The following is a 12612-nucleotide window of genomic DNA, read 5'->3' as shown; positions in this document are numbered from 1 at the left end:
AACGTCACATGTTTACTGGGGGGAGGGTATCACCAGAGGCAGGGGGTGGTCAGAAACTTTCACATGACATCACATGTTAACATTCAAAATCCATAACGCGAAATTCATACGTGAATAAAAAAACTCGAAAAATTTACAAACTTGGTTTATATTTATTAGTAATTTAGCACTATCGATATGAGATTTTCTCTGAATCAACAACAGTTTGCATCTAGTAATGATTGGTATGGGTTTAAATAAATTCTGCTACCTATTGCACAAATTCGTTCTAAAAAACTTGAAGCTAGACGTGCTTAATAAATTCTTTGTTCAATGAATGATGACGATTATTTATGGATGAAAAAAACGACGTAGACACTAAAGATGTTCAAATTCAGAACGAAAATAAAGTGCTTCATTTACCAGACATAGCTAATATAAAGCAGTGAGTCCAAAATCCATAGACACAAAATAATTGAGTTTTGTATCTTCAATTAACATAAATAGTCATTCATTGCTTCCTCATTAGTCGTTTGTTTCTTCCGATATCCAAAATATTGGAATTTATGTTGATTTTTTTAAAGATTATAAAATAAAAATGATAAAATTAACTGTTTTCTTCTGATTATTTCCAAATATATACATAATCTCGACAAATGTGTGATGTTATATCAGTGGGAAAGGGTTGGAATGTCCTAAAATTCGTGTTTCTCAATTCTTGGATGATCACTAATACACTACCTGGACAAATACCGAAGAATTAGCTTTTATTTGGTCGTATATTAATTCTAAAAAGCTATTTTCAATTTCTTAATTGGTTTATTTAGTAAGTAATATCTAAGAAATACTTTTTCCCAAAACTTCTTATTTTCAAAATTTCGATATGTTAGGTTGAAATTGCGATGTGTAATTTGTATTAGAAAGAACAAATTTCTCACCAGCAGAACCAAAATTTATTTCTTTATTTCGCCAGATTCTAAATTTAGAGATATAGTCTTGAACGTCAATAAATTTTATTTACTGAATGGGTTAATTCCGATATAGATAAGATCGACAAAAACTTCATCTGCTCTATTTGCTGTGATATAATAAATTCAAGCTTTTCATTGTGCCAAATTCTCTGTTAAGTTGATTCTATATTCTTTATTGTTGAAAAAGTTTTGTGTTACCGTTATAAGCTCGTTGTTTTTGGCATTTCTCCTGTATCTTAACAGTCAAACGAGTAGTAGCCAGCTAGTATTACTTAATTTCAATAACCTTAATATTTCCATTTATAGTCGCAATGTACAGTTTCAGAATTAAAATGAAGTTAGTGGAGGAAATAGATTAATAGATGACATGAAACTTGAGGGGATGTGTGGGTTTCGTGATAAAACTATTTTAATATCGTCAGCAGGATGACGACTCCGAGGATCAACAAATTAAACTTCCTCGACTTTTTCCATCTCTTAATCATTAAAACTCTTAAAAGTTTGCTCTTCACCGTTCATGGCATAGCTTTCTATTGAAGAAAGCATGTTTTGTTTCCACAAGAGGTTGGAAACATTTTTCTCAGAAGGGTTGAGATATTCACTTCGCTCTTTGAATTTCACCATTTTTCATCACTCAATTACGAAAATTTTTCTTTCTAGTATTTAGAAGATTGTCATCTTCTCAATTCGAATCTTTAGACAAATTTTCATATCAAATCCAGTTTTATATAAAATTATTAAAAAAAGCATCCCATGATTTCATGTTAACGACATTTTTTCCAAAGGTTTGGAATTTTTGCAGAACTACTTCGCATGAATGTATATTACCATCCCACATATACCGTGAATATAAGTATTTCTAGAGAATGTTGATGCTTAAACTTTCTGTCATACGAAAATGGCAATAGTAGATTTTCTGCATCTAGTACAACAGAAATACTACGAAATTAATTCTACCTCTGTTGAATATAATATAATATAAGTGTCAAACGGCTACTTTTATTCGTATATATTAGAATTTAAAAGTATACTGATATCAAAAATCAAATTTCTTAAAAACCAAATTAACCCTATATAGAATGCAACTTTTATTTTTCATATTAGCTTTTCGAAACTTTTCATAGAGGTTATAGAACGCATTAAAAAGAAATGAAAATATGTTACTTTTGGAGTTCGATATTTCTCCATATTTAGACAGTCTAGCCCAACTAATATTGATTACCATTAATATATCTATTTCTTTTTCGTTGGTTCATATTTTTCTCTAAATTACAATATATAATGTTATGACTATATTGCAAGTTAATAAACAAAAAACTTATCCATTTCACACGTTTTCATTTAACAATGTAAAACCAACAAGGTTATCATAATATATAATCAGATTTTATGAAAATTGATAATGGTAGACTAGAAATAACTTAGTTTATGGTTTAATTATCTTTGTATAGTATATAAATCAGTTGATTGGAATGTTTGACTAAATTTATGATTACAAATTACAATTCATATTGCGATCGATATTCATTTGACAGGTTTTTTCAAATAATAACCAATTTATGATAGAATTATGATTTTTTTCTGTTAATATTTCTGATCGTTTTATAGTGAGAAAATATTTTTTGTGCTATATTGCAGAACTGAATCATGAAAACGACTCAAGACGATAAAATAAAATTCGATTATTCGACATAATTCTTGACTATTTTCTAGAATTCTCACGTGCTAACAAACGATAAAATAATAACTATATCTTAGAATTCTTCACCTATTTTTCTCAGTATCTCTAAGTATAACATCCTGGCCTATCGAGATTTTTAGCACCCACTCACAACAGAATGCGAAACAAAAGAGAATTACAATTGCTGCTAATCCTCAAAACTGTAACATACATTTTTCGCTAATCATAAATCATATATGCATCATAATATGTTCATCAATCACATATATTCATGTGTCTATATGTTCAAATTTCGATGATGAATGTTACGATCGTTCAAATTACTTGACAACAAATTTAAGCATGTGTATATTTTTATTATAAATGGATAATATTTTAGCTTTTTCCCAAACCTAAATAATTTCTCCTTGTAGAAGGAAAAGGTGAAATTCCGTAATATATGCCGAGAATCATATATTCCAATGACTAAGCGCCTGAGTGGTAATTTAAAAGTTAACTTTTTTTACCTGTTGGTAAAAGACGGTTTTTTCCATAAAATCCCGAAGCATTGCTAAATATGTTTTCATCTACATCTAGTTATTATAATTTCTGAGTACAACATTCGCAATATATTAAAAAAGTTAAAAACAGATCCCAAAATACAACATGCAAGGGGTTGTAACGATCATAGATTGAAAAGTTCAATGATCCACATACTAATAGCGTTTTTTAACATCATAAACTCTTCAATAAGAAACAAATGCGAAAATGATGTAGACGAGTCGCTGTTTTTGAATTACCCTTGGTACCAGGGAAGCAATGTTCGTTCTGAATATTCTTCTCGAGAAGTGTCACGATCACCGTAAAGCTGATTTCTTGTGTTTTATGAAAAGGAGTTCGACAGAGTGTAATACGACAAGCTTATATGTATTTATATATACTGAGAGACACTGGTGTTGATGGAAATGACCCACGTGTAATAAACAACCAGATTAACATCAAATTCAACGAGGCATTCGACAATGAAGTGTCCTGCCTCCACTGTTATCAAACAATGATTTTAAATAAACTAATAGTAAAAAGACATCAGTATCGAAGTCAACGGTGAACTAATTAACACAACTCGCTGCTCCTGACGATACCGCTGTTTTGTGTGATAACCTCCTGGTTCTCCAAAATCTCATGAATTCTTTTAATGCAGTGAGGTATGAAATGGGTCTGAATATAAATGTTGCTTAGGCAAATATGAGATAAATGGACAACGTTAAGAGAGTATCCAATATTAAATACTCAGAAGACTATTTGGATCCGAATAAGAAAATTAGATGCAGGATTGAATCGGCCTGTGCAACTCTTCAGAGAATAAGATCACCGCTTTGTAACAATAGTGTGAACTTAAAACTGACACAGAGAATGATTAAATGTTTTATTTGGTCTGTGCTGTTGTAAGGAGTTGAGGTCTGGACACTTGGGGTTGGTGTAGTAACATTAGAAATGTGGTTACATAGACGAATGGTGAGAATACCACGGATGACTTGGCGAGGAAATGAGGAAGTCTTGTAGAGAGCAAATGCTGATCGTAAACTTTTGACATCAAATGCTGAAAACTGTCATTACTCGGTGAAGTTCTCAAGAAAAATCGTTACAGGGCTCTACAACTCATAATAAATATTAAAATAGAGGGCAGATCATGTTTTCAGAAAAAATCGTTACTGGATTCTACAGCTCATAATTAATGGTAAAATAGAAGGCTAGAGAAGCATAGGAAAAAAAACTAGTTAAAGAACAGCAAACAGTTGTTTAGAGTAGCAGAAAACAAGGAGCAGTTCGTCATTGTGATTGCCAACGACAGAAGGACCTTACAAGGCAGAATATGAAGAAGTTAAAATAACAGATTGCGATGATCATATTGAATAATCTTTAATCATTCACATGATTAAATAGAAAAAATTGCATAACAAAAGCTGAATATTATTGTTTGAGAGTTTGGAATAATGCAAGTTCTTGTTAAATTTATTTGATAACATACTTTTTTCCAAAGTATTCGAATGAGCTATCACTATTCAAGTTTCAAATATATTATTGTCTATATATAAATCTTTCTTGCGGCGGCCTGTAAAAATGTTCTGCCGTGCTATAGCGTTACAGTTTTTGCTATCAGTTATGTAAAGCAATGCTTCTACTTATATGTACACTAATACTCCGTATTCTGCTATGGATAATGAAAAAAAAATTGTTTGGTCAAGTTATAAGTTGCAGCAAGTTTGCGAGATACGAGAAGGTTTTTTAAGGTGAATATGTGCTGATTATATGACGTTAGTCCAGCTTAGAGTTCAGCAGAAATTACTTCATGTTTGTAAATTGATAATTATTGGAAGGACAGCTCAATTGTGAGTTGTAACATTTTTTTTGTGTATACATAAAGTTTAAAATAATAAAAGTAATTATATTGTTATTCCTTTTGATGGAACTACAGATGTACATAAGTAACAAATTACACCTTGTTATTGGATTGCCATTCATCACCATCCAGAAAAATTTGGGAACTTCGTAGTTGCAGCCAGTCTTAATGTTAAAATATTTCCCAATCGTCACGAACTAGATGATATTTCCAGAGAAGTTAATACCCTTCACGAAATTAAAAAAGAACTAATTGAATTTATGAAAGTTACAGAAAATCCCAATGATATCGGCGCTTTTTCATTTGGGTTAACTGATTTCATTTTTTAGTTGACAATTTCCTAGAAAATTATGCCTCGTGTCGATATAATATTTCAACCATTACAAATACAACAACAAAACAAAAACAGATCAATCAATAATATTCAGAAAATTGGAAAAACCTATACCAAAAATTCTTACCAATGGATAATATAATTAGATTAGAAATTGCAGGTTTCTCATGAGATATCCTCCAAATTGACAGTAGCTTTTCAAATGAGAAAGAAAAAATATTGGTAAGTTTGTAATATTATTATGCTGTAATTACGAATGACATTCTCTTCTACTGGACTCTGGTGGTTACTACCTATTTAACGTTGAAAAGATTGCAGAAAAAAATTACTAAATGATTTTTCTGATGATTTCTATATATAGATAACGATTATTATTGTGAAATCAAACTAAAAATTGTGATTATTGCTTTAGCTTAATAATAATTGAGCCAATTCTTCTGTAGATCAGCAGCTTTCAGGGACAACAAATATACTCGTTTTGAATCTCATTAGATTTTTGTCACCATCTTTCAAACACACGAAATGTGATTAGTATTCATAATAATTCCGAGAATTAATACGAAAAATAACCTCATCGAAAAACATCACTTCAAAATATTTGAATCATTTCTTCATCATTTTGTCAGCAAACACCAGCTCCTATTGAAATGATCATCTGACAACTCTCTTGAATCGACCTCACTTTGCATAGATGGCATATATTATCATGTAAAATTCTCATTACGGAAGTTTGAGAAACATCAAATTTCCTGGAAATTCATCCGAATCTCACGTATGAATCGTTTTCTGATATAAGAAAAATATCTAAAGATTACTTTTCACTCGAAACCGATTTTTTACGACCTAATTTGTAGAAATCTTTCACAGAGCCAATCTGTTTCAGTTGATATATATATATATATATATATATATATATATATATATATATATATATATATATATATATATATATGAACTAATTTTAAAACAGAAGAGACCTAAAATCATGAACATTTAGATACATTAATATATTTATTAACTATATACAATTTCCTTTTTGTCCTAGAAATATTGAAATCTCAATTCATTATTTTCCAAATAAATTAATACAACTGTATTAGCAGTCAACATCAGTTTTGGTCCTCATTTTTGTTACTCAATAAGTATACGAGGGCTGCTACTTAAGTTTTGGCATAGATACCGCTGAAAGAAAGCTCGTATCGTTCTTAATGGAGAATATTTTGAAAAACAGAGAAGCAATATCCAGTTATAAATATTTGTTATTTTTGGGTATAATTCAAGTAGCAATTCGTATTTCAGAATTGTTACTAATGTTACTTACAGTGTCCAACTCTCAAAAATCTATCTCCCCTAAGCCCTAATCAAAAACCACTAAAATCCCCGCAAATACTAGAGATTCTTCCTGAAAAAATTTTAAATTTTTTTGGAATAAATGAATAAATGTTCTTAAATCAATAATACAATAAAAATGATAGAATACCATTAAACAATCAATGAATAATTTATTCCAGAAACATCATTTTTTGAAATTCTTTTTTCGTGATTATCGAAAACAAGTAACAAATGGTTTTCCTCAAATCTGATACTGATACACCTTTATTTTGTTTGGTTTGAAATAAAAAAATAAATACTTCAGGTTATAAATATCCGATAAAATGCCTCGAAAAATATAAAACCCCTAAAAACATCCCCTCCTACATTTTTCCCTAAATTGGGGGGAACCCTATCAAAACCGTTTGAAAGCCAAAATGTGATCAATCCGAAATTGAAAATTCCAATATATTATAAACCAGATCTCACAAAAACGTGGATAACACGATATTGGCCACGCCCGTTTAGATAAAAATTTACACAAATAATTCAAAAAGTTTTAGGATAATTGATCCGTGCCATATATAATACTCTGGTTAAGTATAGAAGAAAATAAGGAATTCGATGTCTCCTGGTGGTCTGACGTATTTGTTCTAGTAGTATAATTTGTTTCTACTCCAAAGTTCGGTACCGAGACCCCCCATGACGAAATTGATAAAATCCGGAAATGAAAGTTGTCCTTGAACTAGCCCAATGTCTCATTTTTCTAAAGTTCGTCCCAAACTCAATAAAAATTCGTGTCATGAGCTCAGCTTTTCTGAAACTTAACTTAACTTTTGCTTATAGTTAATAAAATATTTGAACTATTTTGAAACTAATTAGGAAGAAAACAAAACTGAATGATAACTGATCAATTTAAAATTAGTTTTACTTTTCTAATTTTTTAAATTAAACACAACGATACATTGTTTAGAAATAATTTAAAATTTTTGGAAAGAGTCAAATTTCAGTAATCTGAACCTAAGCTTCAATATATCAAAAAACAGTGTCTATTATGCGAAAATATTCTAGTAATTAAATTTAAGTTCTCTATCATAGGTATTTTGAATTCACTGAGTCTAAAATCCACTTATAATCTAACTTGAATTCAACAAAAGTTTGTCTAATTAGCAAAACCAAGAGAGCGTATCACGGGACCAATCCATTAAAATCTATACAGCCATTTTCGAATAACCTTAAGTAAGTATGTATGATTATCAAACATCAAGTTCTCATTCGTTTACTGGTAAACGGAACAGAAAAGCTAATTAATTCAAATTAATTAAATCAGTAGATGAAGTTGAATTAACTTGTTTATCTCTTTCTCGCAATTTATATTGTATAATTAAGAGCTCGGCTTCCATTTGAGATAATAAAATGGTTATGTACAACTAATACATTTTGGAGAATTGGTTGACGAAACATCAATAATCAATAACTTTTAAATACAAAAGAATCAGCTTTTTATTACTGCACCTAGATATTCATAGATTTTCACTCATCCATTTTGTTTTCTCTGTAATTGATTATTATATATTTCATCAATTCTTGCTATTATCACTCTCTTTTATTCTTTTTGTATCCAATTTCAGATATTCATTTCGTTTATTTCAGTCTTTGACTCAAGATTATACTATAAATCATCTTCCGATTTCGATAAAACCAAATCATCTGCGCATATCAATTCCGTTATATGTTTTAATTTTAAGTTATTATACTGAATTTTCTCATCTGATCCTTTGTTCTTTTTATTGTTCTATTACTATTGAGAACAGTACTAGGGTTAATACATCCTTGTTTGACACCTATTTTAGTGGTAAACTTGCTGGATTCCTTGTTTTTTGCCGGTACCACATTTTTTTATTATTTTTGTAGATACATCGCTCCCATCATTGTTATTGTTTTCAGATAACATTTTTAGATAGCGCGGTATGAAATGAATACTGAACAAATTGTAGGATAGAGGAAATTAATATGTGGGAAACAAAAAAGGACGTCAGAAGTTATAAGAATTACTCACAACGAAACAAAAAATGAGGTTGTTCATACGAGTCGACATAAAACCAATATAGAAGCAATAAAAAAATAAAAATAAAAAAAATTAAAAAAGAATTTCTTGCATTCTATCACAAAAAAGAACGAAATAACAGATGATATGTCTGAAATAACTGTATTAATCAAATATTTTTCTCGTATTACCAATACATGCTATATATCAAACAGAACGCGAATCGAAAATATATTATAGCGAAGACTAATATAGCTTCAACACGACATCAAATCCTTCACTTGTCAGACAAAGAGAATATATTAATTCAATAGCGATTATAGATAAGTGAAGACAATATATCAACTTTTTTAAAATGATGTAATCAATAAAAAATACATATTTGATTTATTACGGAAACAATATAGAATATTATTTTTTGTATAACTTGCATACTCGCGAATGAAATACTATATTTAATCTACGGGGATGGTCCTAGAAGTACTTCCTTTTCCCAGCGTTGTTCTATGAGTCCGATACTTTTTTTTCATTAGAATCATCAAGCTCCTCAAAATAGCCATTAACTGCCTATATCACATCTTCATATTTGACCAACGAGCCATTTTTTCAAGCCTGGGAACAGAAAATAATCCGAAAGGGCTAAATATGGCGAATTGGCTGCATGAGCTACCAACTCAAACTTTAATTCATTAATTTAGCCATTGCAATAAAGAATGTGTATTTGCTTTTACATATACTAAAATTGGAACGATACAGAAGATATTAGCGTGGATGACACGCAAAATCGTGAAGCGTTCCATATTTTTTCAACACTCAGTGCATCACTTTTCTTAGTAGCAAATAATCAAATACTAGACCATACTAGTACTCCGGCTAAAACTGGTTTTTACTCGGATGATCTTGTTAGTAACAGAAATATTCACACGGCTGCAATTATATTACAACAATCCAACCAGTCTCTAGAAGGATGGTGAGTAAACCAAACAAACCTACCCAATTTGACATTATACAAAGAGAATTTGCAGTACGTAAGAGAACATAGATTCCTGAGAATGATTCTGGATCCAAAACTAACGTGGAACAGTCACATTCAACAACAAAAATCCTGCATACATGAACATTCTTAAAATATTAGCAAATAATAATTACTAACTGTCTACAAAACACAAAGGTTGCCTATTGAAGCAACTGTACATCATACAAAACACTGCATTAAGACTTACAGAACCAGTCCAGTGGAAAGCCTCCATGTGAAAGCTGAAGAGCTCTTTTACAATCAGAAGGTTCTAGGACAATAAACTCCAACGTATGAACCCAAATTTACTACTAGAAAAGGAAAACATCACTAAGACGACGGGATCAATTGATACATCGCATCGCATGAGAATAGGACACACCAAGTTAACCCATGAGTACCTCTTGAAGAAAGAGCAACCAAAACTGTGCTTCGACTGCGATGCTTCTCTAACAGTAGAACATATTATTGTCAAATGTCCACTCTACCATCAGGAACGACTAGAAAGTGAACTTCCACGTGAAATGAAAAGTGCGCTGGATTATGTCAACACAGTGATAAAATGATTAAGTTCCTAAAGCTTGTAAAAATTAATATATATATATATATATATATATATATATATATATATAGTGCTTGATTGTATTGTAAACTTAGATTAGGACTTTACTCATATTGTCCTGCCGCCAATAACCTTTCATGGTGGACGCGGTTCTTGTTTTAATGAAAATAATAAATAAAGGATGTGTGAGCTGTTACTTTCTCTTGATTAAACAACTCTTCTCAGCCAAATGCGCTGAAACGTTACAATAAGTTCGCATAATACTCATCCTTTCAAGTTTTTCCTTTCAAATATCGTCAATGAAAATTATCCCATGCTAATCCCAAAAAACCGACGCCTCGACCTTGCCTGCAGATGAAATGGTATTTGCCTTCTTTGGAGCCGGTTTTCCCATTTAGGTCCATTGTTTTTTTGTTTCGGATGCGAAGTGATAGACCCACATTTCATCCATGGCTAGGAAACGATGCATAGATTCTGTGAAACTCAATGGAAAGATCCTCACGACACTATTATTACTGTTGATAACGAAAGAGAGTGAAATCTAGTTCAGCTTCTATATTAGTTGGCATAAGAACTTTGCAACATATTGTATTACTGAAAATGTTCGCTATTTATGGCTGCCAAAGAAATACTGAACAATGTGGCGTCTTCAAACATATGCTGTATAGATTGTGTACGTTGTATTTTTCAAGCAAATACCGCCATCTCTAGGTCAGGCCAGGTGCTTCTCCTAGAAAAGTGCCATTTAACCAGAATTAGCTGGGTTCTCTCCTATAGAACTTTATAGAAAAAAGTTTCTATAAATAGAATAGTTTATACCGATTGTGCATATTGGACTTTATTATTATGATAAATAATATAATGTGTGGAAAAGGGAATTACATTAACAAAATTGCAAGTAGAAGTAGGCAAACTCAGGAAACGCTGGAGACGAAATGAAAAATGATAGTAATAGTGATATGAAAACTGTTATCAAAAAAGGAAACTACGGACAACAGACTAAGATGATATAGCTACATGCTAGAAATCAAAAAGAAAAGATGGAGTGAATTCTGTACACGTATTTCTCTCAGATACTTTTCATATCAGTAAGTTATAACTCCTATTTTGATGTGCGTTGAAAACTTTTTGTATTCAACTACAAAAGAAGATACATAAGTATATATGAAGCGACATTCTACACAAATATTGGTGTAAGTTGGATAATGAGTTTATCAAAAAGGTTTTCATTATTATAAAAAAGTCTAGCGTAAAATTTATACCTTCGCATTTCAGAAACTTTTTCAGTCAACATATTTGATAACTTATAGATTCCTCAATTTTATAATCAGAAACTTTGTTGAATTATTATCAGCGTGGTAGCAAACTTAGATTGTTGTTTTTTTTATATTTACTCAAAATTTGAGATCGCTAATACTCATAATAGGAGAAAAGTTGAGATTGTCGTATAACAAAATATTCAAATTACTCGATAACATATAAATATAATTAGGCCATCTACGTGTACTTTACCTGTATTTGAAAGCAGCGCAACTGCAACCAGCCCAAAAATCCGCCTTATAGACATTATGTCACTCTAAATAAGCTATCCTCAATTTATTCTTTCACCAAAAAAAACTCACATCACTCACATTTTTTCAAAAACAACGTTCATCTAAAGTCACGTGGTAATGTTTTTACCGAATATATTTACCTTCCTAAATGGGATAGTACACCATTCTAATAGTTGCAACAAGAGTTGTCACAAATTATTTATGTTTGTTGTTTTTCTCTAGAAACGCCGTCAATTTAAATAGTGGAACTGCATAGTTGTAGTCATGCCGTGTTCTGTTAGGGGTGAAATTCTGCACACTGAGCGTCACGCCACCCTGACGGCGGTGAGAACCTACGAAAATATAACGACACAGGCGCAACGCAGACGATCTATACCCAACTTATACTCATCTAATCTTTTTAAATGAAAAATTCTTGAAAAACTCGCTGTATAGGGTCAATTTGTTTCCAGCAATTGTATAATATATTTACGGCTTTTGAACGCTGTATTCTCACTAAGAGAATAAAAATGTTAAATAAGTTGTTTCCATTTCATTTGTCATTGAGACTAGGAACCCAACTACTCGGGAATCTAAATTTAGCGCAATCAAAATGTGTATTGCTTAGAAGCGCGGCAAGATTACGTTGATTCTATTTTTTACTTAGATAGAAGCATCATTATGAAACTGATGATACCCGGATGAGATTTTAATTCATCTATGAATTTCTAATATCATAAAACCAGCACTATAAATAGAAAGTTTAATGATGTTAAAAAATAATCGAAGGTTTTTAATGA

General features: G+C 30.9%; 1 protein-coding gene and 1 pseudogene across 2 annotated transcripts in view; one reads left to right on the top strand and one right to left on the bottom strand.

Moving 5' to 3' along the window:
- The window catches only part of LOC130447763 (lachesin-like), a 399219-nt gene extending 386872 nt beyond the window's left edge, over positions 1-12347 (bottom strand). The window contains exon 1 of one of the 2 annotated variants that reach the window (XM_056784763.1): positions 11793-12347. In XM_056784763.1, coding sequence (XP_056640741.1) covers positions 11793-11847 — 55 coding nt within the window. In that variant the 5' untranslated portion in view covers positions 11848-12347. The remainder of the gene's footprint in view (positions 1-11792) is intronic. The other variant, XM_056784755.1, reaches the window with a different exon arrangement.
- Positions 9419-9509, top strand: LOC130452572 (U6 spliceosomal RNA; annotated as a pseudogene).
- Positions 12348-12612: the final 265 nt, after the last annotated feature.

The sequence above is a fragment of the Diorhabda sublineata genome, chromosome 1 (genome assembly GCF_026230105.1).
Source record: "Diorhabda sublineata isolate icDioSubl1.1 chromosome 1, icDioSubl1.1, whole genome shotgun sequence".
NCBI lineage: Eukaryota > Metazoa > Arthropoda > Insecta > Coleoptera > Chrysomelidae > Diorhabda > Diorhabda sublineata.
The sequence above is the reverse complement of the archived record's forward strand: the minus strand, read 5'-3'. Positions and strand labels throughout refer to the sequence as shown.